Here is a 24,365-nt window from a genome sequence, read left to right as displayed (position 1 = left end):
ACAAGATATAAGCAGAAGAAACAAATGAAGCGGAAACCCCAAGAAAAAAAAGGCAGCTACTCACCAAGACACTGCCTTTATCATCATCTGAATCACCAGAGTGCCTGCATCTTACATTCTAGGTTGATTAGTAACAGGTGAACCCTAAAATTACAAGCAAAAAAAAATGTAGAATGTAAATCTAGCGGCCATTGAATAAGTCACTTGACCAAGAAACATAGTACCCGTTTAGCACTATTGAAGGAGAAATTACAGTTTTAGGTCAGTTTTTACATACGCTTGTTCATTACAATTTTTTCTGAAAATTCTCACCATCAGAACGAATTTAGCATTGAACAGAACAGTGAATTTATGAAATTAAGATTGAAAATTAGATGATAACCTGCAGCGAGCTTCAAGCTCACAAAACTTCCTTATGTGGTTAAATCAGAAGATGAGCGCGGAGAAACTGATAAGTTTTTTCGTAGTTCTTGTTCCTGAATAAGAAAAAAATGCCAATTGAAAACCCTAACTTTCGATATCTGAAATAACGCAAACTCAAATTTTGGATAATTATCAATGCAATTGAAAACATTACCTTCGATTGGGAAGATTCATCGATAATGGTTTTCTGGTGAGTGAGGTGAAATTCAGAGCGGTTTTTAGGGAGAAGCAATAACCAGAGAAGAGAAGAGGAAGGAGGAGAAGCGGGAAATGATATGTTTTTGGGAAATATTTTGTGTTGCTCTTCTGTAAAATGAGCCCGCACTTGAGTTTAAAGCCCGCACTTAAACTCAGGTGCTACCAATTTTCTAAAATGAGCCCACACTTGTGAAAATGTATTTTTGATGCTCTCAAGTGCTGCCAATTTACTAAATGAGCCGCACTTAGAGGGAAGCACATGGCGATTTTTCTACTAGTGATGAGAAGAGGTTGAAGATGATGGAAATCATGGAATGGTGTACTGAAAGAGTTGAGAAAGGGAGTGGATGTAGGGGGCATGAGATGGTGACAACACGCTTCGATATGGTTTCGCCGGTGATTTTCCGGCACTGGCGTATGAGAGGGAGAGGAGAGAGAATTGAACGTAACCTATAAATTAACATAACTCAAAAGTTAAATTATTTTCCTAATTATTTTTGGAAATTATTTATTGATTTTCACAAAAATAAATATATTGATTTTTCATATTTCCCAAACATCAATTAAATGATTTTTGGATAAAAAAAATAAAGATAAAAGAAAATAAAAAAAGATAAAAGAAAATCAATTTATGTGGTCCATATTAATTCCACTATCATGATCATTTTATGATGACTATCTTAGAATTTTCATTCTACAAAGTTACTTCTAGGAAACAAAAATGATTTTCTAGGAATTTGGCCAAACAGATACTTAGTAATTGACGAAACGTTTGGTTGAGTATTGCCAACGACTCAATGAGTCACATGTCTATCGCCCAGTGGCTCATCAAATAAACGTTTGGTTGAGTATTGCCAGTGCGTCACATGTCATTGTCTATCGGCCAGTGCCTTATCGAACTTAATCTCAACTTTCCTCATGATTTTCTCCGCCTCGATTCGAACCTCTGACCTCAACTTCAGACAGAAGAAGAGCAAAATCTCCTGAGTTCCACCACCGCAACGTGGCAGCGCTTGAACTCCACGCACCGCCAAATTCAGCAAACCCTAAAACCCTCAAGAAACCACAACAATGGAGGTCGAAATCATCCACCAACAATTAACAGATAACGACGAGAATAAGAAGAAGAAAAAGAAGAGAGGAGAGCGAAAAACAAGGAAAGCTGAAACAGCAGTAGCAGCAGCAGCAACAGCTGTACCACCTTTGATTGAGGGTACACCTGCTACTACCAGTACGAGCGACGATAATGCTGGTGTTAAAGTGTCGATGTTTGATTATAGTGTTGAGAATCATTTTAGGGCAATTGATATGATCTACAAGCTTTGTGGTGAAGGGGGAAATGGTTTTGTTGATGCTGAGATTGAACGCCTAGCTTCTACGATAACTTTCCTGAGGTAATTGCTTCATTTTTTTTTTTTTTGTAATTTTGATACATGTGTATAATTGGTTAAGAATTTCCAGGAAAATAGTAGTATTATATACGAATTTGCCAATTTGGTGGATGTTGACTGTTGAGACTTTAAGAGATTGGGGACTTGTAAGTGCTTGATGATGTAATGAGAATTTAGCGAGTTCGACGAAGCTGTGGATTATAGAGCATGTGAGAATTGAAACAGTTGGAATTTGATTGATTTTGCACTAGAAAATCAAAGACATGTTTTTATACAAGAAAAATTGCCCATGCGAAGGGGAAAGTTAGGGTAGGTTATTGTTTTGGGAGGGAGCAAAAGTGGGATAGACCTTCTCTATTTTTTTCCCTGTTGCTGATTTTCTCTAGTTCTATATTATGTTTCCATATTAAGGATGATGGTATCTTTTAAATGTGGTAATGTGGTAGTATACGCATTAAGTAACCTGGGGTACCAATGAGGCCTCAACTTAGTGGAGGGTCTATGAATAGGTCTGTGTACAATAGATCTCAGGTTCGAATCTCTTCGCCCTAATTTGTAATTTTTATTGCCTTTATGGCACATTTGCCGCAAAAAATAAAATAAAATAAAGTTGCCTGTGGTGGCTGTATTTATGATTGATATAAGTGGCTCTTGGCGGGGGGTTTGGGCGGGTGTAATGGTTTGGGATGGTTCATGAACCAAGATGTGATTGTTAGGTACATTTCTTTTATATTCGAGTTATAGAAATGAGGAACATCATGTTCATATGCATCCCTGTAGTCATGAAAATAGTTGATGGACATTGTGGTTCTGTGGCCTGATTTTGTATATATGGTGATTGTAATGGTATAGGGCATACCCAATGTTACCAAGTACTCGCTCCGTCCCTAAAAGATTATCCCTTTGCAATATTTTGGGTCAAACTTTGAAAACTTTGACCATGAATTCTCATTAGCCTATAAGAAAATCATATAGTCATGTGAGGTCTTGTTAGATTCGTTTTAATATATATTTTCGGAATACACCCTTTATAATTTTTATGCATGTAGATTAGAGTTACTTACGCAGTCGTGTTTTGGAGACCGTGAAAAGTCAAATGGAGCAATCTTATAGGGACGGAGGGAGTATGTAGTACGCTTCAGTACGCGGTACGCATACGAGTACGCAATTCGCTACCTAACTATGTTAAACTAGTCCAATGTGTTCGGTGTTCCACAATACTAATATGGAAAACGTAATACTGGTGTACTCAGTACGTAGTAAGCGGGGTAAATGACCGTATTAGGTAACACTGGGTATACCCAAGTTGCAAGTGGTATACTGGCATGTATGGTTGGTGGTTAAGTGGATTCCAGATTGACGGCGACGGTGTTGTAGTAGTTTATACTGTAGTGTGGGAGTTTCTTTGCATTTCCTTAAGAGGTATATCAGTATATCAATACCGTTACCTTGGGTGATTGCTTCAATTTTTCCTTAAGTTGGAAAGTTCTGAATTGATTGCTATGTATTTCTTAGAATTCAAGTTTTTATTTCACTTGGCTGAAGCCGATTCCATCTAGAAAAGGTCTTCTTCCGCTAAGGATTTCCTCGTGTTCGTTGTGTCATTCTAATGATAAAAAAGACTAAATATCATGTTCATTGTGTTTATTGTACATTGGAATGAAATCTGCTTTAGTATCTAACCACTGATTATTTTATTTGGTCTTTCGGGCTTTAGTTGGATTGTATCCATCTGCAAATCCACAAAGTGCTCTGATCATGGTGTAAAAAGTTGCCCGAGTTAACCCTTATCGCCCGAGTTAACTAGGTTTGGAGGCTGGCGATACGATATATCCCGGTTTGTAAAGGTGTTTTTAAAAAAGGTGAGATCTCGTCGGTTCAACCGATCCAAACCAATTTGTCCACATTAAACGTTATTAGCCTCACATCTACTCAGTTTTTAGCCGAATTTCCCATATTTTCGACAAAAAGAAAGGGAAAAAAGGATCACTGAATTAGAGTAGAGAGCTCCATTTTCAGATTTGAAACAAGAGAGAAGAGAGAAGGTGGACAAAGGAATTCATTTAATTATGTCACGTGTAAGTTTAAGGGAGGGGACTAGGGTAGGTGGTGAGTGGGCTGACATGGGACTTTTCTTTCAAATTTCAAATTCCTACTGCGATAACCACGACATAGTCCGTGACTATCGCATCATATCCGGAGACACCGCGACCGATCCCGTGACTGCGACCAATACCGATACCGCATTTTCGATTGTGATGGACGATTTCTTGTCCCCTTTGCTGTATAATTTTATGTATCTATAAATAACTTCTTTTTCGTAGAGAAATTGGAATTGAAAGATACTAGTTATTGGCTTTTTTGGTTGAAAGCAGGTAAACTGGTAAATTCTATGAGGTGATTTATTTTTGACATCACCTTGATAATCTTGTGTAACCAGGGTTCAATGTCTTGGTACTGTATAATAAATCACCGATCAAGAATTTAAGGAGAAAGCGAATTCTAAACCGTGCACATTTGAATAGAGCTGAAATTATATTTTCCCTTATCATCATTTGATTTTTTCTCGATCCTATTCACTGTCTCTTCCACCCCATTTCCAACTTTGTCTCTATAGAGAACTCATTTTTGTTGTCTGTTATCATAATTAATTCACAAAAGAAAAACAACTGTGCATTGAAGCACTAAATAAGCTATTGACTGGACTCTTGAGGACAAAGCTATCCTGTTTATTGTAAATAGGAAGTCCAAAAAGCAGAAAAGATATATATTTCTTTGTTTCGTCCATCCTTTCTTCATCACATCTAGCAAATTACATTTTTCTTAGGCTAACCACCACCTCTCTTCCTTCCTGAACATGATGCAAGTTGTTTGGTAGTAAATATTATATACTTATTCAAGGTTATCCTTTCTCAACCTCTTCCTAGTTCTTGTTCTTTTGAAATTTATCTACAAATCCTTAGTAATTCCAAGTTGGGAAATCAATGAGTTGTGCCTTTTACTACTCCATATAATATTTATGCTTCAAGTTGGATACCGGGATATGGAATCGGAGTCATGCCCTGAGAACACATTTTCTACTTCTTTCCTCCTCTTTACTGTGTTTTTGTTTCATGAACATTATATGTGTGCATGCAGTGAGTGGCGATATTTCAATTACAATCCGAGAACTATTCGCTTTGTGTCTGAAACAGGACGGCCCCATGGGATTGAAGCTCATAATGAGATAACTTTATCTCAATTTTCAGCTGCTATGGTGCCAAAGTGTGATATGGAGGTAATCGTTACTCACAGAATTCTTTGTACTCACTAGTCACTACATTGTTAATCTAGTATAGGTATATTTACAAATATTTGACTTTGTGTACTTGGCACTGACTGGTGCTTATTCTATCTTTTGCGTTTCAGGCAGAACAAGTTCCCAATGCTGTGTTGTCTACCGATTCCAGGTATTTTAAATTTAATAGTCTTTGTACCTTGGTAATCTGCCTGTCCCTAAATAAAATTTCCCCATTGACGCCAAATGAAAGAGTTTGGCCCATGGTGTAAAAACTTGACCGAGTTTACCTGTATCGCCTGAGTTAAGTTAACTAGGATCTGAAGGCTGGCGATACGATATATCCCGGTTTGTAAAGGTGTTTTTGAAAAAGGCGAGACCTCGTCGGTTCAACCGATCAGAACCAATTTGTCCACATTAAACGTTATTAGCCTCACATGATCACATCTACTCAGTTTTCAGCCGAATTTCCCATATTTTCGACAAAAAGAAAGGGAAAAGGAAAGAAATCAAGAAACTCCACTGAAATAGAGTAGAGAACTCAATTTTCACATCTGAAACAAGAGAGGAGAGAGAAGGTGGACAAAGGAATTCATTTAATTATGCCAAGTGTAAGTTTTAGGGGAGGGGACTAGGGTAGGTGGTGAGTGGGGCTGACATGGGGCTCCTCTTTCAAATTTCAAATTCCTACCACGATAACCGAGACGCAGCCCGCGACTAACGCATTATTTCCGTTATCGAGATACAGCGTACGATCCCGCGACCGCGACCGGTACCGCATTTTCGATCTATGGTCTGGCCACATTCTTCTGGACCTATGTGGACCCACTGAAGGCAATCTCCTTATTGGTTGTTATTAAACCTTAGAGCGTGAAAGAATATTGCTTTAGCATCTTAGAAAATAACGATTTTTTTTGTATAACAAAATTGTTGAGTATGTCAATCTAGCACATGTTTAGGAATAAAATTTTTATTATACACAAACTTTTATATAGGAAATACATGAAGTCTTGTAGACACACAAAGAGATTTGAAATATTACTGCTCTTTATTTGACTATAAATTGAATTTCTGATAATTCAAGATATCTCAAATCTATAACATATTTCTGTTACATAAAGTTACACATTGCTAGTTTTATAAGGCATGAATTATTTTTTGGTAAGAAAAGGCATGAATTTCTCTAAGGTGATAGGGGTCCTGCTGTCCTCGAGCGTAAACATGGTGTGGGTCCTTACTACCCTTCCTCTAGCTTTCTTAATATGTCCATAATCTCTCTGTTTTGGTTACTAATCTATGCTAATTCATAGCATTACAACTATCGATTCTGTTTCCATAGCATTTATACTATTTTAGTATTAAAGATTTGGAAATTTTAATACTTTTTTCAATAGAAGACTTGAATCTATCACAGTTCACTTAGTCATACTCCCCCTCAGTAAAATTGCTAGCCTAGATCTATAACAGCAATCCCGCTGTATGCATAGCGCCTTAGGCATGCCTTTTCATGCCACAGTTCCTGCATATATGCAATAGTGCTTGGTAAATATGCTAGAGTTGTCCCTAAATTTTATCTTGTTGCAGGAAAGATTTTGTATTATATGTTGGTGGGCTAGTTTGGTCACTGGATTGGTGTCCCAGGACAGATCAAGGAATAGACTCTGGTACAAAAATTGAGGTAATAGCATTTAGTCTCCAGTTTACGATTTCATTTCTTGCAAATTTGCCTTTGTAAAGTTTCCCTTCTCATGTTAGTTTATACTGATGTAGGAAGCAAACAAGTTAGGTGTCAGTTCTATTTCTTGTAAGATTTTACTGGTTTCGGTGCCGGTTCGCAGATTTTTGACAGGGAACCCGGTCCTGCTCACCCCTAGTTTGTACTAACCCCGTTTCACAATAGAGTGTAAATGTACTGGTTTGAGTCTTTTGACTTTCACACTTATCAACATCCATCTTTTACCAATGTTTTTTTAATTATCTATTAGTAAAAATATATATAAACTATATATTTTGAAACTATACATTAAAAGCTATTCTAACTTTTTACATGTTAATATTTATTTTTAATATACTAGCATAAAAAAGAAGTCCAGGTTAATAAGTGATTGTGCAAAAAGTCAAAACAATGCATCTGCTGTGAAACGGAGGAAGTAGATGTGTAGATATTTGTTTGATTGTTTGATGGCTGGTATTGCTTCAAATTTTTATGCTCGAGGTTTTGCCAAACAATCATACGCATCCGAATTTGTTTGTTGGAAGATCTTCACTCAGGCATCATAAGCTAATTAACTTGAATGATGCTGGCTTCATGAGCTGTCGCTGTGTATTTCTTTACTCTCTTTGTTACAACAACAACAACAACAACAACAACAAAGCCTTAGTCTCAAAATGATTTGGGGTCGGCTAACTCTCTTTGTTACTGTTTTTCTTAATTTAGTAAGGTCCTTTTTGCTTCAATGTTTTAAAATTTAATATAAACTACTGATTTGCTGGCATGTTTTCTTCCAATGAAATTCAAAAGGAGGTTGGTGCACTGGAGCCAAAACATTGAAGATTTTTTTTTATTTACCATGGCATGCTTGTTTTGAAGACATAAGTCCTACCAGTAGCACCGGTTAAAATAATAAGTTGTGTTTACAATGTAATTCTCAGACTCTGGCTCATTTTCTTTTATGTTATCTCATCTCTCAGTTTATTGCTGTTGCTGCCCATCCTCCTGATTCAACGTACCACAAGCTAGGAGATCCACATAATGGCAGAGGGATGATTCAGATTTGGTGTCTATTAAACTCTACAGAAAAGGAAGTTATACAAGCTCCTTTAGGAAGCATAAAAAAGAAATATCAAAAGAATAAGGTTGCAAACATGGGAGAGAGTAAAGTCAGTAAACCTGTGAGGCCTAGAGGAAGACCTAGAAAGTATCCAATAGAGAAAACTCCTGCAAAAGATCCTGAAGGTCCAATCAGTCAAGCTCTTGTCATTCAGCTTCCAGAAAATACATCAGAGGTGCCTGCTGCTGATGAAACAATGCTGAGCACTCATGCCTCCCAGGACATATTAACTCCCATCAGTAAAACAAAAGAAAAATGTCTTATTGTGGTTTCAAAGGAGGAAACTAAACAAAAGAAACCCAGAGGAAAAACCAGAAAAAGTGCAATAAAGAATTCTTTGATTGAGACTGAAAGCCAGTTTATTCCGGCTCTTGGTGTTCAGCTTCCAGAACATTCATTTAATGTGCCTCTTGCGAATGAAAATATCATGAATGACCCTTCTCCAAAAAAGGGAAAGCAAAGGAAAAGGAAAGCTGTCTGTAATGAAAAGAGTACAATGGATGAATTTTCTGTAATTCCCAATTCCGAAGGGCCATCTTTTCAAGCTCTTGCTATTGAGTATCCAGAAAGTACGGATAACATTTCCCAAACTGAAGATAACTTATCGAATGCTTCAGTGGTTCTGGAAGAAGCTGGTGAAAGGCGTACCAATAAAAGAGTGCAAGCAACTGACATGAATTGCACTCTTGCAGTGTATAAGAGAAGGTCGAAAAACAAGTCCAAAGTAGGTAATTACTTAGACCATGACAACAGTGGTTTACCAACTCAAAACGTGGGTGAGGGACCTTCTCTCGCAAGTATAGAAGAATATTACTTTCAAGAAGATAATATGGTGTCAAAAGTAGATGCTGTTGGTGAGAATCTCTCAGATCTGGGTTCTGTTGGTGGTCATATCCTAAAGGATGTTGTTCTCCCTAGAGTTGTCTTGTGCCTGGGTCATGATGGAAAGGTTGCTTGGGATGTGAAATGGCGGCCTCCTAATGCTGATGAGTCTGTTAACAAGCATAGAATGGGCTATCTTGCTGTTGTTCTTGGGAATGGATCTGTGGAAGTGTAAGATCCCTCTGTCTCCTCCTCCTCTGCCTTTACAATTAAGTGATGTCTTTGGGATTCATCAATTTCTTATGAGCTTTTTTAAAAAGGCTTAATTTCTCATTTCTTCATTGTTATTATCTCCCCTGCCCTTTCTCCTGCTGTTTTGGTAAGCCCAAATGTTAGTCCAACTTTTTGGTGGCCGTAATTTTCATTGCGCTCTTGCCTATTGGTGACAAGGGTTCAAGACATGCAAGATTTACAACCGAGCGTGGCTAGTGCACACAAGCAAAAGAAAAAGTAGTTACATGTTGGGAATTTTACATGAGCATCAATTTCGAATACATCAAATCAACGGTTAAAAAGAGTTGTGGAACACTAAAGCCCAATAAAAAGTTTGAGTCTCACCGACTTGACTCCGAACCTAAACTGAATCTGGCATTCTGGCTATAATTCTTTTGATTAGTCAATAGCACTATAAAGAGGCTTATAATTGCTGTGGCACACACTTCTTCAACAAACTAGAAAGCTTCATTTAACTATGCCGAAGAGGTAATGCAAAGAAAATGCCTGACATGCATGGTGGTTACAAAACTTTGCCACATAAGTAAAATTGTACTTATTATGGTGTACACAACTTTTGACTGAAAAAATATTACTCAGCTAGATGATAGTTTCCTCTACTAGAAATTTAATTTTTCTCAAGTGGATTTTACTGATTAATGAGGTCAAACGACTCAAACCACTGCATGTCATAGACTTTTTTTTGGTTTTTTTGAAGTGCATGTCATATTCTCTTGTTGTGAAATGCATTCTATAATCCTTGTCTTAGGTGTCTTGCCGACCTAACCCAGAATAAAGCCTTCTGTGTTGCTGTTTGTTACAGTGCCACATTACTGAATAACTATGGCGATCTCAGCTCCTGTAAATTTTGTTTTAAGTTACGTCTCTTACATTAATTGCAGGTGGGATATTCCTTCTCCTCAAGTAATTAATCGTATTTATGCATCTCGACATCCAAAGAGTGCAGTGCCTCGAGATCCTCGCTTTGCAAAACTTAAGCCAGTATTTCGATGTTCCGTAATACAGTATGGTGATAGACAGAGGTGAGCCACATCTGAAGTTTCAATACACGTAAATATATTGACTTAAGACGCTTTTTATATGACTGAGAATTTTGTATGTTTGAGTTCTAAATGTTTTAGCCTTCGAGGGTCCTCAAATCGAAAAACATCTAATGTCTTTTGAGATCCATGTTTCAAGCCTTTTGCATGTAAATGTTATGGTCACACCATACTTAATTGAAAGAATTAATTTCATTGTCCAGTGTTTGTTTTGCTACATTGCTGTGGCATTAGATAATCTCTACTTTTGTTGTTACATACTCCCTCCGTCCCGGAATACTCGCACCGTTTTGACTTTTTGCACTATTTCACATAATTCACTTTGACCCTATTGTATTTCTAGTATATGAAAACAAATGTTAGTATATAATATATTGTTGGCTTCATCTTAATATATATTTTTCAAAATATTAATATTTTATAAATTTTATAACAAGTAAATAAAGATATTGGTGGTCAAAGTTGTGCATTGGTAAGCGTGTCTAGTCAAAGCGGTGCGAGTATTCCGGGACATAGGGAGTATGATCTTAGACGTCCTTAGGAGTAATAGGAAACTAAGCATCAGATGTTCATCTTATTTGTAGAACCGCGTGTCTTTTAACTGAACCTCCATTTCCCAAAATTTTCCCAATAAAAGAAACTATTTGACATGTTCTGATGTTGTAATATAATTTATCAATCATCTTTTGTGGGGTAGGGGGTGAAGGAGTTTATGACATAATCCATTAGTCCGGCAAAGAGAATTGCGTCATGTCTGTATTCTATCTAACTTGCTATTTTCTCTAAATTAGATCACCCGACACAAGCTTCCAAGCTGGCTAGTTGTTGTTGTAGATAGATGGTGTTCCTGCTATTCGTATTGCTGAATATTTAATCGTCTTCTTTATTTTAAAAATAAAACTTAGAACTGTTATAAGTAACTTTTTTCTCATGTACATGGCTTTTTTGGCCCGACTTGTAGCTAACCTCTGTCGACTTTGCAGTATGCCTTTGACTGTGGAATGGTCAGCTTCCCCTCCACACGATTTGATATTGGCTGGATGCCATGATGGAGTGGTAGGAATTCAGTCAATTCTGCGTTACATGTCAGTTGTCAGGCATATTCACCTTATCATTAAACGTTTATTTTTCTTTCCCATGTGACGTCACCTTAGTGGCTTCGTTTGTTTAATGGATGGTGCCCGATTGGCTGTTTATGATTTTTGGCTATCCCAGTTGTCTGTGAGTCAGACTTAAGGGATAGAAGACTACTTCTACAAGTTTTTGTATGTTCTTTAGTTCTTATTATTTTTCCGTCTAATCAGTGGCGACACCGGTCTGGGTTCAGTGGGTTCAACTGAACCCATACTGGAAAAAACAAGAAGAATAAAAAAAAGCATTCATCAGTTTCTGGTCTCTGAAAGAAAACAGTTATGTACAATTTAGCGTTCAAATTAGACAAAAAAAGAATGCTTGGAAGAGTGGTTGTAATAGTCCAACCTACATCAATCATTTTGTGTAGATGGTTGCGGTTTCGAATCCCAGCGAAAGAAATTCATCATCATTATCATTACCCCATTGCCTCAAAGAGGCTCCTGCAAGAAGTGGGGTAAGGGGGGGTCGGGTATACGCAACCTTACCCCTGCAATTGCAGAGAGGTTGTTTCCAAAGCGAAAGAAATTGTTCTATTTAATTTTTCTTTCTTGTTTTGGTTGGAGTAATGTTTTGTTATTTCCATCTTTTCCAAACTTTGTTGTTCTCACACCTTTCCCTTTTATTTCACAATTTAAATGAAAAAATCAAAGTAGAATAATTTTAAACTTTTAAATAAATAATATTAGTACATACTAAATTAATTTCAAATTTTGAAAATTGTCTAATGCTCTAGATGATGATAAAAAAAAGTTCCCTTTTAATGTAATTTCATCCTAGATTTTTGTGTTTAGATTGGATAGTCTGCTAATGTACGTGTTGCGCAAAAAATATGGCAAATATTTGAAATTTTCGAACCCTTAACACATATTTCCTGGTGCCGCCACTGCGTCTAATTTTAAATGTGTATGCAGGTTGCTTTGTGGAAGTTTTCTGTAGATGTTCCGTCTGAAGGTACATACTATCAGTGATTGACTCAGGCTCTTGTCATCACCCACCCCTCCCTCTTTTTTTCAAATAAAGAAAAAGCAGCAATTTTCTTGTGATTTGCAATCTAAGTTTCTTGCAGTAGGCTAAGTTAGCTGGGGGATTGAGCTAACCAGTTTCCCCTTACTGTTTGCATATGTTGCTTTTGTCTACAGATGCCAGACCTCTGCTGTGCTTTAGTGCAGAGACAGGTCCTATTAGAGCCCTTACTTGGGCCCCATATGAAGGGTAGGTTAATTTGATTGATATTTCAGCGTATTTTTCTTGTCCAAGTTGGAGCAGGATAAAATCATTGTAGAGTAGTAGTAGCCTAGTAGGCTGTTGCAATTGCATATCTTGTTAGGATGGTATTCTGTGACTTCAATCATTGATGTCTTACTGGTTAGTTTGCTCAGGTTTAACCTCTGCGAACTCTATGGTATATGTTTTGCACAATGTGGTTTCTTTTAAGATAATTTTATGTTGAAAATTTATTATTATTACGAAGTAGTATTAACTTTTGTTATTCCCTCCGTCCTTGATTATTGCAGCACTTGTATAAGAGGCATGGACCCTCAATTCAATTATTATTTCTCTCACTTCTCTTGGAACCACGTTACTTACTACTTCCTAAAGACACTAAGAGCAAGTTTGGCATAGATTTTTTAAGTGATGGAAATGGAATCATTTATCTATTTCCATTACCTAATGTTTGGTATGAGAGGAGTGGTAACACAATCCATTTCCTAAAGGCAACCATTACCACCATTTGTTACCTCTCCCAACCCAATGGTAACAACATTGTTACCCTCCTCAATCCCCAATTTGTTACAAGTGATTCCTTTCCTAAGGTATACCATTCATCATTATTATCTTTATCATTACCCCATTGCCTCAAAGAGGCTCCCACGAGAAGCGGGGTAGGGGGGGGGGGGGTTGGACGTCTACAACCTTACCCATGCAATTGCACACAACTAATATTGGTAATAGCTAACACTATCCTTTCCCCTTCTTATTTCTTTCCTATGTTTATACCAAACATGCCCTAAAAAAGAAACCCCCCATTTCCGCCCATCAAAAAGCAAGTGACCCACTATCACTTACTGCAATACTCCTTAAGAATAAAAAAACCCACTATAATCATATACCTAAAATCATGTGCTGGGCAACCGTTGCGAGTAATATGGGACGGCGAGAGTGTACAATAATTGTTGCTGGCTAGAGAAAATAAAAAATCTGAATTCTAAATCATTTATGTTGCTGAATCTAGGTATTAATTAAGTATACATCATTGGGTATCAAGGATTTACACATATTTCCATCAATGTCTGATAATGTCCATTAATGATGAGTTCATATTAATCTTTTAGACCCAAAACTGTACTTCTATTTTTGCACCCTCTCAATCTATCTCGCTGTCTCTCTGAAAACGTTTACGAAATCTCAAATCTTGCCTAGACTCCCATTTGCGTCGGACATTGTAGTGATGGTAGTGACTACTTTGGTTGAACCAAAAGGAAGACTTAGGTTTATGAGGTTTCTTTCTAATTTGTTTGGAGACGTAACTGAACGGGAATTTTTTTTCTGAAATAGACAAAACTAAACTGCTTTTGTTGTTTTTGATGAGCAATAACAGAGACTGTATATCACTATATCCGCATCAACCTCGATCAGAAGCTATGTTACTCGGACTCGGGTACCCATGTGGGACATGGGTACGTGTCCAAGTGTCCGACTCGGCAATTTTGTGAAAAAAATTCATGACTTTGGTCCAAAATGAAGGGTCCAGTGTCCATACCCATGTCCGAGTGTCGAGGATCTGACACGGGTACTTGAGAAAAAATGAAGAGTCCAATTAACATAGATCAGAAGAATATAACATACAACTTCTACTCCGCCATACATTAGATGCATAATGGTTTAATGAACGATTTGTTTCTTGTTTTTATGCTTTTCTTTCTGTTAGAGTGTGCAGTAAATTTTTTGTTTATTGCTTTTCATGCTAGTTTACACTCCTTAACTTAACACTCTCTTTATCGAGAGTTTTGGTTCCTTTTTAGTTTAAATGTGTCATTCTTAAAGATCCCTAATACTTCCTCCTTTCCTTTTCAGTGACCGGGAGAGCACAAATATAATTGTCACTGCTGGGCATGGAGGACTGAAGTTCTGGGACCTGCGGTAATGTAGATGCTAAAGTATTTTATCCTTCTTTTTGCAATAATGGTGCCATTCTAAGAAAAAATCTTGAAGGATGATTGGAAAAAAATCCTGCAAAGAATGATGTCATGTAATCATCGAAGTATCAATTAGGAAACCACTTGTGAGTAATAGCCTGAATGAGAGATTCTGAACAGAGAGCTTTTGTGATAGGTTTATGTTTCACCTTTGTTGTTATGGTTCTAAACTGCACCTTCCCAGAGTTCCCACCCTCCACACTCCTAACAGTGAAAAAAAGGAGATATTGTGTCTATTTTTCCTTAGGGATCACTGTATAAATCTGGGCTTTGTCCTATTATGCATACTGCATTAAACTGACTAGTGAGTATTTCTTCTGATTTCCTGCAGTGACCCGTTCCGGCCTTTGTGGGATGCAAATCCTTCACAGCGTTTCATATATGGTCTTGACTGGGTGCCAGATCCAAGGTATGATATGATACTTTCTTCGAAACACATTCTACTAATTGTATTGCTAAAAGTTTTCTATTTATACAAATCCCACTTCTGTGTCTCTGTTATTATTGTACTTATTTATAAGAAAATTTTCTACTACTTTGTTGCATTGAAGTTATCTGTTATTGGTTTAGACGTGCAAAGGATAAGACATAAAACTGAGTAAATCTGGGCTCCCAAACCCTTCTTTTGGCAGGATCCGCCTTTGATTATTGATATGTTGTTTTTAGTACTTCCTTACCATCGAAAGGGGTCTTACGGAATTGGATATACTTTTTAAAGGTTAGTAACGTGCCTAATTTCTTGAAATGTTGGAAAGTGGCGAACTACCACCCAACATTTCTCCACACTAGCGGTCCTAGGCTGGGGTTGGCATATTTATTGATTGCTAGGCATCCACCTAAGCCTCCTATTGTGCTCACTTATTCTAAAAGGATTTATGGGGATAATACGGGAAACGCTCAATGAGTTAGTTATTCTCAGAATGAGGAGGTTATTCTAGTGGAATACAAAGAAGGTAGGTTAGGGGGTGTAGTGAGCTAAAAGCAAGTGTAGCTGATGTAATATGCAGAGAGGAAAAGCTGTAATGGAGGTTATGCAGAAAATATGGATGTTGTTTTAATGGGAGAAAATCCTTCTCTCAAAGTGTGGTTAGCTTGTAATTTTTTTTGACGAGACTGATCAATCAATTACAAGTTCTTTGTGAACTTTCCTCTAAATTCTTCTTCACTTGATTTTCTTCTTCAATTCCTCTTCATCTAGTTGAACTTGCTGATCATAATTTTAGTGGAGAATGCTCACTTTACTTGATTTTCACTTATCTGAACTTATTGGTACTTAATTTTCCCGAAATCTAATAGGAACACCACATTTACTCCCACCATATGCACTTTGAACAATAGATAAACCAACCACAACTTATCTCCTTAAACTTTGTGAAATGTTAAGTGTTTAAACTAATGTGGGACGGAAGGAATACTTGTTTTCATTAAAAATGGTAAAGGGGTTCTTCCTTACATATGATATTTAGCATAAACATTGTTGAAAGAATGCTACTCCATCTGCTTTTATTTTTTATTTTTTATGTTCCTAGTTTCCTTTGTAGGATGTTTCAATATAGTGTTCTCACTAACAATCTTTTCCTTTAAGGTCTATACTCCCTCCGTCCCTTAATACTCGCCCCGGTTTGATCGAGACAGAGTTTTAGGCAATTTAATTGACTTATTAATTTATTAGGTGGTAGTTGATTGTGGGGTATTTTTTTTAATATGGTTAGTGAGAAATGTTTCAAATAAAGGGGTTGGGTGAGGTGAGTTGAATTTTTTAATGTTTTTTTAGGAAGTAGGAATACATGTGGGTCCATGTTAAGTGAGAGAAATGATATAATATTAGTAAAATTATGCCGTTTATAGAGACGTGACGAGTATTAAGGGACGACTTTATGAGGAAAGCGGGGCGAATTTTAAGGGACGAAGGGAGTATTATTTTTAACGAAATGTCGCGAGGTTTCGCGTAATGCAAGAAATACCCACCATGTTTCCAAATTACATAAACTAACCCTTTTTTTTTCCCAGAAATTCACCATTTAACGGAAGTCTATCGTCGTTAGTTTTAATGATAACTAGCCCTTAATTAACCTCATTGACCCTAATTAAACCTACACCCACATATCCTCACACCCCCACCTAACCACCCACTACGCGGCGTCTCTGCGGCGTCGTTGCCTGAGATTGCGGCCATGGATTAAAAACTCGGCCGAGTTAACTCGTACCGGCCGAGTTGTACCGGATTTGGAGGCTGCCGATACGAGATTTGCCGATTTGTCACGGCGTTTTACAAAAAACGGTATTGACCGTTCCGGTCAAAAATCGCCCGAGATATACCAATACTCGCCCGAGTTATACCGATACGACTGAAATTGGCTGATTAAAAAGAGGAGAAATAGAAACTTCATAGTAGAGAAGAAGTAGAAGAGTGAAGCTTACCGCCATGGATGTTTGAGGAAGGAATAGAAAGAGTTGGGGTCTTGGATTTTTATGAAGGTTCGGGATCTGGTTTTCGCCATTTTTGGAATGAAGAAGGAGAAAATCACAAGGGGAATATCAGAAGGGGAGACGGAGGAGGTGGCTTGCAGTTGGGCAGCGGGGCGGCGGTTGGCTTAGGCTTTAGGGCTTTTTGGATTCTTTGCTTAGTGGGGGTAGGTGGGGACTGGATCAGGTGGCTTCTGGCTGTTAAGTAAAAATAAATAAAACAGGTGGGTGGGGTGAGGATTAAGGTACGTGGTAACTGGTAAGTGGGGAATTGGAATTGGCTTTTTACTTTATTAAATATATAATAATAATACCAAGTGGCCAAATCTACTCTTTTATTTTTTATTTTTTTAAAGGAACTCTTTTATTAAATAGAATAATAATAACACCCTATCAAGGCTTTTTTTCACTTTTATCTACGTGATTTCCTTATTGATCTACTCTTTTTTTAAAAGTTACTTTTAATTATTTTTTCTTTTTAATACCTCACTTATCTACTCTTATTTTTTAATTAATTTTATTTTCCTCGCAATTTATCACGTGCGACCACCGCGACCCGATCCACGACCACCGAGACCATTCCGTTACCGCATCATTGAAACAAAAACGCGACCGCGACCGATACGGTGATACCGCATTTTTAAACCATGATCGCCGCTGCGATTAAGCTCAAAATGATGAGTTCTCTTCTTTATCCTCTCCTTTCTCGCTACTAATACTGATACTGATGTTGCAATTGTTATCTTGTTGCTCATCGTTGTTGCTGCAATTGCCATTGTTGTTGTTACTTTCTTTTTTTCTCCTCCTCTATACCACTACTATCGACAACTTGTACAACCAGGCGAGGGTTACAAGGGGTTCCAGCCTTCATTCCCCATTTTTCCAGCACATCTTTCATCATATTAACCGTTTCTATCCACCAAAATCAAAATGAAATCAAATTGGGGTGGAAAAGAAAACCCTCTTCTCTGTGTCTTGCTAAGCTTGCCAATTTCTAATTGGCCTAAATTCCGACGCACAACCCGAATATCAACAAGCGAATCGCAAATTCCTTGTTCGCCCCAAGTATTCTTGACATGCAAGTTGGTACGCGCGCAAAGCTCCACTTTTTCGGCGCAAATCTTGAGGGAACTCAAGCAAAGGAGGAGATTATTAATGATGTTGCGAGTTTCGATGAAATTATCAAGAAAAGTTGATTGGAGGTGCGCGCTTAAGAGTGAGCGCGACGATGTCAGGTCGTCAACATCGGAGAGGAGTGAATGAAGGTCGTCAACGGTGGGGATGAAGTCTTGAAAGTGAGCTTTACAGACGGCCTCGATCTCAGATTCCTTGGAGCACGTGAAGGCCTTGAGATTCCGGACGAGGATGATGGACCCACAATTTTGAATAATTGACTAGAATGGAATTCCGATGGCTCGAAAAAGAAGGGACGGTGGGCTGGGGCATAGGGAGTAGCAGAGGTTGTAGGCATTAGCTCCGCCGGGGTCGCAGGCATGGGCGACATCGGCGCTAGCGGGCATGTGCTACATGGGTGCGGCAATGGTGTTTGTTGTTTGTGTGGGCGGTGGTGGAGTGGTGGTTATGTTGTGGGGGGGGGTAATTTGGGTTAAGTATGAATTAACTTTAAATTAGGTCAATTAAGGTTAATTAAGAATTATTAGGATTAATTAGGGTTTATTGACTACACTTCGTTAGTCATTGGTGAGTTTCTATAAAAATAGGGGTAGTATATGTCCTTCCTCCGTTTCTTGTTAGTTGCAACGCTTTAATTTTCACCCTTGCCAATGTATAACTTGAACAATTAATATATTTAATTATGATAAGTAAAAATTATAAAAAAATTAATATTCGTAAAATATATATTGAGACGAATGTAACAAGATCCCACATGAATATGATTTCCTTATGTAGAGATCATCAAACAAACCAAGTAGAGTATGTGAATAGTGCAAAAACAAAACTTTTGCAACTATAAATAAATGAAGGAACTGTTTTGGAAACTTAGTGGGTATTTGGTTCATTATATATCCCCACATGCCCCACCTAATGGCACTTACCCAATAATCCTATCTACCCATTGTTTTATTTATTGTATTATGTATTTAACCTACTTTTCCCTGGTCCCTCTTTATGTTACAAATGGGAACATCAAAATAAAACGGTGAGAGTATTATTGAATGTTATACAATGCAATTATATGTTTACAACAAACGGAAAGAGTATTACGAATGTTTTATCTTCTGAAGATATTTGTTCGACTTCTGTTCCAAATACTGTCTACTTCCTCTCTTTCTTGATTCCATAGCGTATTGGTGGTGGCTAGAAAATGTGTTTCTTTATTTGTAAGTAGGGATCTCACAATTTGATAAGGAGTATATTAGAAGATCCACAATATTCAAAGTTTGTTCGAATTTTTATGACCATCTGCTTCCTCTAGTCCTTATTTCATAAGATATGGAAAATGGCTAGAAAATATGCTGCTTTAATTGCAATCAGGACCTTGAAATCCAAAATATGAACAGATCCACGTAAAGATGTTCATTTGATGCTTTGGGCTAGAGGTGATCACTGCTGGCCTGGCCCAGGCTGAAACTCCCAGTTTTGGAATTTTACGTGCTTTTTTAGCCTTATACAGTTATACACGAAGCCAAGCCCGCCCGGCCCAGACCATGATCTGCTATTCAGTGTTATTTTAGGGATTTAGTTTTAAATGTTATCAATTAGTAAATGTAGTGGGTCTCTCAGATTATTAAGTATATGTAGTAGTGGGTTTAGTAGTGGATAAGATAATGGGATCCTGTTACTAATTCTTAGCTTTTCTTGTTTCGTTTTTTTTGCTATTTATACGTTTCTGTCTGTATTGGATTCATTATGAGAGTATTGGCATAGTCTGAAAGTGTTCCTTTTTGTTTTCTCTCATCTTACGTTTATATTTCAACATGATGGTATCTAGAGCTTCAGGTTAGATCGTCTTCTTAACGACCACAAAAAAAAAGAGGGTGAGAGAATGAAATGCAACTTTCTGTTGTGAACAATATTTCAAGTGAAATTTTGTGTTTGTTATTAAATTGTTTGATGTCCATGGCAAATAATGGTGTTAATGGGTCATCTCAACCCTTAATCCTTGTATTTAAGAGGGAAAACTATCACCTATGGACTCTCTGTAATGGACTAAACAGTAGAAGGACATAATGCAATACCCCAATACCACCCACAACTGCTGCAAACATATACAGGGAAGAAAAGGATGTCACCACTACAGGACAAAAGGGATGTAGAGGCAGCCACCAACCCAAGGGCAGTAACCACTCCACAGAGTGGCAGCCTGCAGCTGCTATTTTGTTTAGACTACTTTTATTAATTGTTTTTGTCCTATTACTAGCAGTTGGTAATTAAAAGGAGAAGGGAAGGGGAACCAGAATCATGTGGAGAAATTAGTAAAGCTTAGGCTTTGGAGAGTGGTGACCTCAAGTCACTAACCCTTGGAGATTGGTGGCCTCAAGTCACTACTTTTATCCCTTTTTGTGTTCTTCATCAATCAAGCTAGTTAATATAATTTCTGCCTTTACTTTTATGCTCAAATTTATCAGTTCATCACACTTGGTATCAGAGCGGTACAATTCTGGGAGGGATCTGATTTTCCAAGTTTCCAAAAAAAAAAAAAAAAATGGATGTTAACAGTTCTGATCAGAAATCACAGGAGAAGTGGGATGAGATTCTCAAAAAATGTAAGGAAGATTTCGTGAAAAATACTATGGAAGGTCTTTCTCCGATCTTTTCTTCGTTACGGCAAGAATTGAAGGAAATCAAAGAGAAGTTTACTGAAATTAGAGAAGAGATACTCAAAGAGGAAGAGAAAAAGGCAGTGGCGAATTCGGAGGTGGTTGAAGCGGAAGTGGTGGAGCATGCAAATCTGCAGAGAAGTGGATCTAGAGAAAATCTACCCTTTGTCGCCGGCGGAAATGCAAAGGCACCAGATGCTGGAAAAGTAGCCTCATGTTGCAGTTTCGTTGTCAAGGATTTTGGTGGTAGGATGAGCGGAGGTCAAGGATTAGGAGGCTATGCTGGTGGCGTGTCTGATGTTCTCATAAGGAAGCGAAAGAAGAGGACATTTGAGAGGGGAGGTGCTGGAGGCAGCGGCTCCGGCGGAGGACCAGGCCTTGCTAGACAAGGTAGAGTGAGTGGTGATGTTGGTGTTTTGTTAGGTAGACAACCTGTAGAAGTATTTGAACGTGGTGGTCCTGGTTTCTTTAACGGAAGGTGTAATTTGGGTGGTGGAACCACCACTTGCGGTGGCCTGAACATGGAAAGAGGGGAATTTGTGAAGGGCGGGTCTGGTGGGGGTCCAGGTGGCTGTCTCGGAGCTGGTGACCGCCGGAAATATGTCTGGTGGTGTAGGGTGGAGCTTAAAGTGGTTATTGTTGCAGTTGCAAAGCTTTCTAGGTATGGAGTGTGGCTTCAGAGAATATTCTTTTGGCTTGAGGAAGAAGACAGAATTAAAATATGCTGTTGAGGGTAATTATGTACTTGTTCAAATTGTTGAGGTTATGCTGCTTGAGTCACATGTTCTAAGCCAGGTCATTGCAATTATAAGAGGAGGAATGCAGACGAGCCCAAAGTGTGGGAAGTTGACTCAAGAAATGGGGCCTGCTCACTTTGAGCCCAACTTGACAAGAAATGATGACAAGCTTTTTGCTGGGCATCTTGGGGTTACTTTCCTTAAATCCATTTCCACATCCAATCCCCACACAACTTCTTTCAACCTGTACACTCATTCCCTCAGTTCAAACAACATCCATTCTCCCCAATACTTCATAAACGTTTATGATCAGTTACAAGACTTCATTCTCGTGTCCACGTTAATGACATTCTTACTGACATTTACCAATATGCTCGAATGCCACTGGCAGCACAATTGCGGGGATGACAAGTTGTGGTATTCAATGATAAAGTACCAAGAGTATATACCAACTCTCACAAATGGGAAGCCGCAACGCATCAGCAACTTATTCTCAGTTTAGGCCGCAAGAAGGTGGACATGGATCATTGTTGCCGAGGCCGAGAATCGAGTGCCGATTACTACCCACCTTGAGGACAAGGTGGAAGTTTAGGGGATCGGTATTGTAATGGACTAAACAGTAGAAGGACATAATGCAATACCCCAATACCACCCACAACTGCTGCAAACATATACAAGGAAGAAAAGGATGTCACCACTACAGGACAAAAGGGATGTAGAGGCAGCCACCAACCCAAGGGCAGTAACCACTCCACAGAGTGGCAGCCTGCAGCTGCTATTTTGTTTAGACTACTTTTATTAATTGTTTTTGTCCTATTACTAGCAGTTGGTAATTAAAAGGAGAAGGGAAGGGGAACCAGAATCATGTGGAGAAATTAGTAAAGCTTAGGCTTTGGAGAGTGGTGACCTCAAGTCACTAACCCTTGGAGATTGGTGGCCTCAAGTCACTACTTTTATCCCTTTTTGTGTTCTTCATCCATCAAGCTAGTTAATATAATTTCTGCCTTTACTTTTATGCTCAAATTTATCAGTTCATCACACTTTTTTTTTTTGGAAACTTGGAAAATCAGATCCCTCCCAGAATTGTACCGCTCTGATACCAAGTGTGATGAAATGATAAATTTGAGCATAAAAGTAAAGGCAGAAATTATATTAACTAGCTTGATGGATGAAGAACACAAAAAGGGATAAAAGTAGTGACTTGAGGCCACCAATCTCCAAGGGATAGTGACTTGAGGTCACCACACTCCAAAGCCTAAGCTTTACTAATTTCTCCACATGATTCTGGTTCCCCTTCCCTTCTTCTTTTAATTACCAACTGCTAGTAATAGGACAAAAACAATTAATAAAAGTAGTCTAAACAAAATAGCAGCTGCAGGCTGCCACTCTGTGGAGTGGTTACTGCCCTTGGGTTGGTGGCTGCCTCTACATCCCTTTTGTCCTGTAGTGGTGACATCCTTTTCTTCCCTGTATATGTTTGCAGCAGTTGTGGGTGGTATTGGTGTATTGCATTATGTCCTTCTACTGTTTAGTCCATTACACTCTCCAAGATGAAGACCATGTACAAGTCTGAAGACCTTTGGGATGTGGTGGAACAAGGGTATACGGAGCCGGCACAGGCTGAGCTGAATCTGCCAAGGTTCCGGGAAAATAAAAAGAGATGTGAAGGCCCTATTTTTCATCCAATATGCATTCTTTCCGTTGCATCGTCCTCAAAGCAAGTGTGGGATATTATTAAACATTAGTCTTTGGCAACATAAAGGTAATTGCCGTCAAATACAAACTCTCCGTAGTAGTTTTATACTATGGCTATGCAAGATAAAGAATCAATAAAAAGATTTTCATCTAAAGTATCTGGTATTGTGAGTCAAATGAGGATTTATGGTGAAACAATCACCAATTAGACTATTGTTGGAAAGGTGTTGAGGAGTCTACACAAAGACTATAAACATGTTGTTACGGCAATCTTGGAGTCTAAGGACCTATCAACTTACACTTTTGATGGGTTGATGAGTTCCTTGATGGCTCATGATAAAAGGTTTGGAAAGACTGAAAAAAATAATAGAAGAGAGGGCATTTAAATGGAGGGGCAATCGTCTGGCAGTCAAATGAATGACATTATGTAGGAAAGTCGTGGTCATGGTATAGGCAATTCCTAGATTGATGTTGATTTATACCTTGACCACCACGTCTTCTTGCACTTTCATAACCACGACTTCGACCACAAAAATCGCCTCTAACATGACCACGACTTGCTTCATTGTGCCATTTATTTGAATGCCATTCACTAGATGATAACCCGTCCACTTTAAATGCCTTCTCTTCTGTTTTTCAGGTTTCTCAAGCTTTCCTGCCTGAGCCATCAAGGAACTCATCAAAAGTACAAGTTGATAGGTCCTTAGACTCCAAGATTGCCATAACAACATATCTTAGTCTTTGTGTAGACTCAGCACCTTGCCAACACTAGTCTAATTGGTGATTGTTCACCATAAATCCTCATTTTACTCACAATACCACACTTTATAACTTTGTATTAATTTTTTATCTTGCATAGCCATATTATCAAAAGAGAGTTCGTAGTTTGACGACAATTACCTTTTTGTCACCAAAGTACTCTTGTTTGATAATATGCCACGCTTGCTTGAGGACTACGCAGCGGAAATTCGCGGGAAATTTTCATCATTCAGTGTCGATTGGATGAAAAACAGGGCCTTTGCATCTCTTTTTCGATTTTCTCGCAGCCTTTGGTCAAGTTCAGCCTTTGCTGGTTCCC

The 24,365-nt window shown here is 38.2% G+C and overlaps 1 protein-coding gene across 3 annotated transcripts in view; it reads left to right on the top strand.

Moving 5' to 3' along the window:
- The first annotated feature begins 1,323 nt into the window (after window positions 1–1,323).
- Window positions 1,324–24,365, top strand: part of LOC110798793 (uncharacterized) — a 33,374-nt gene continuing 10,332 nt past the window's right edge. The window contains exons 1-11 of one of the 3 annotated variants that reach the window (XM_022003984.2): window positions 1,324–2,015; window positions 5,151–5,289; window positions 5,421–5,461; window positions 6,874–6,967; window positions 7,981–9,173; window positions 10,118–10,258; window positions 11,260–11,332; window positions 12,322–12,361; window positions 12,550–12,622; window positions 14,486–14,551; window positions 14,939–15,016. In XM_022003984.2, the coding sequence (XP_021859676.1) occupies window positions 1,693–2,015; window positions 5,151–5,289; window positions 5,421–5,461; window positions 6,874–6,967; window positions 7,981–9,173; window positions 10,118–10,258; window positions 11,260–11,332; window positions 12,322–12,361; window positions 12,550–12,622; window positions 14,486–14,551; window positions 14,939–15,016 (2,261 nt within the window). In that variant the 5' untranslated portion in view covers window positions 1,324–1,692. Of the gene's footprint in view, window positions 2,016–5,150; window positions 5,290–5,420; window positions 5,462–6,873; window positions 6,968–7,980; window positions 9,174–10,117; window positions 10,259–11,259; window positions 11,333–12,321; window positions 12,362–12,549; window positions 12,623–14,485; window positions 14,552–14,938; window positions 15,017–24,365 lie in introns of those variants that run through there. The other 2 variants (XM_056827495.1, XM_022003985.2) reach the window with 2 other exon arrangements.

Source organism: Spinacia oleracea, chromosome 4 (assembly GCF_020520425.1).
Source record: "Spinacia oleracea cultivar Varoflay chromosome 4, BTI_SOV_V1, whole genome shotgun sequence".
Taxonomy (NCBI): Eukaryota; Viridiplantae; Streptophyta; class Magnoliopsida; order Caryophyllales; family Amaranthaceae; genus Spinacia; species Spinacia oleracea.
The sequence above is the reverse complement of the archived record's forward strand: the minus strand, read 5'-3'. Positions and strand labels throughout refer to the sequence as shown.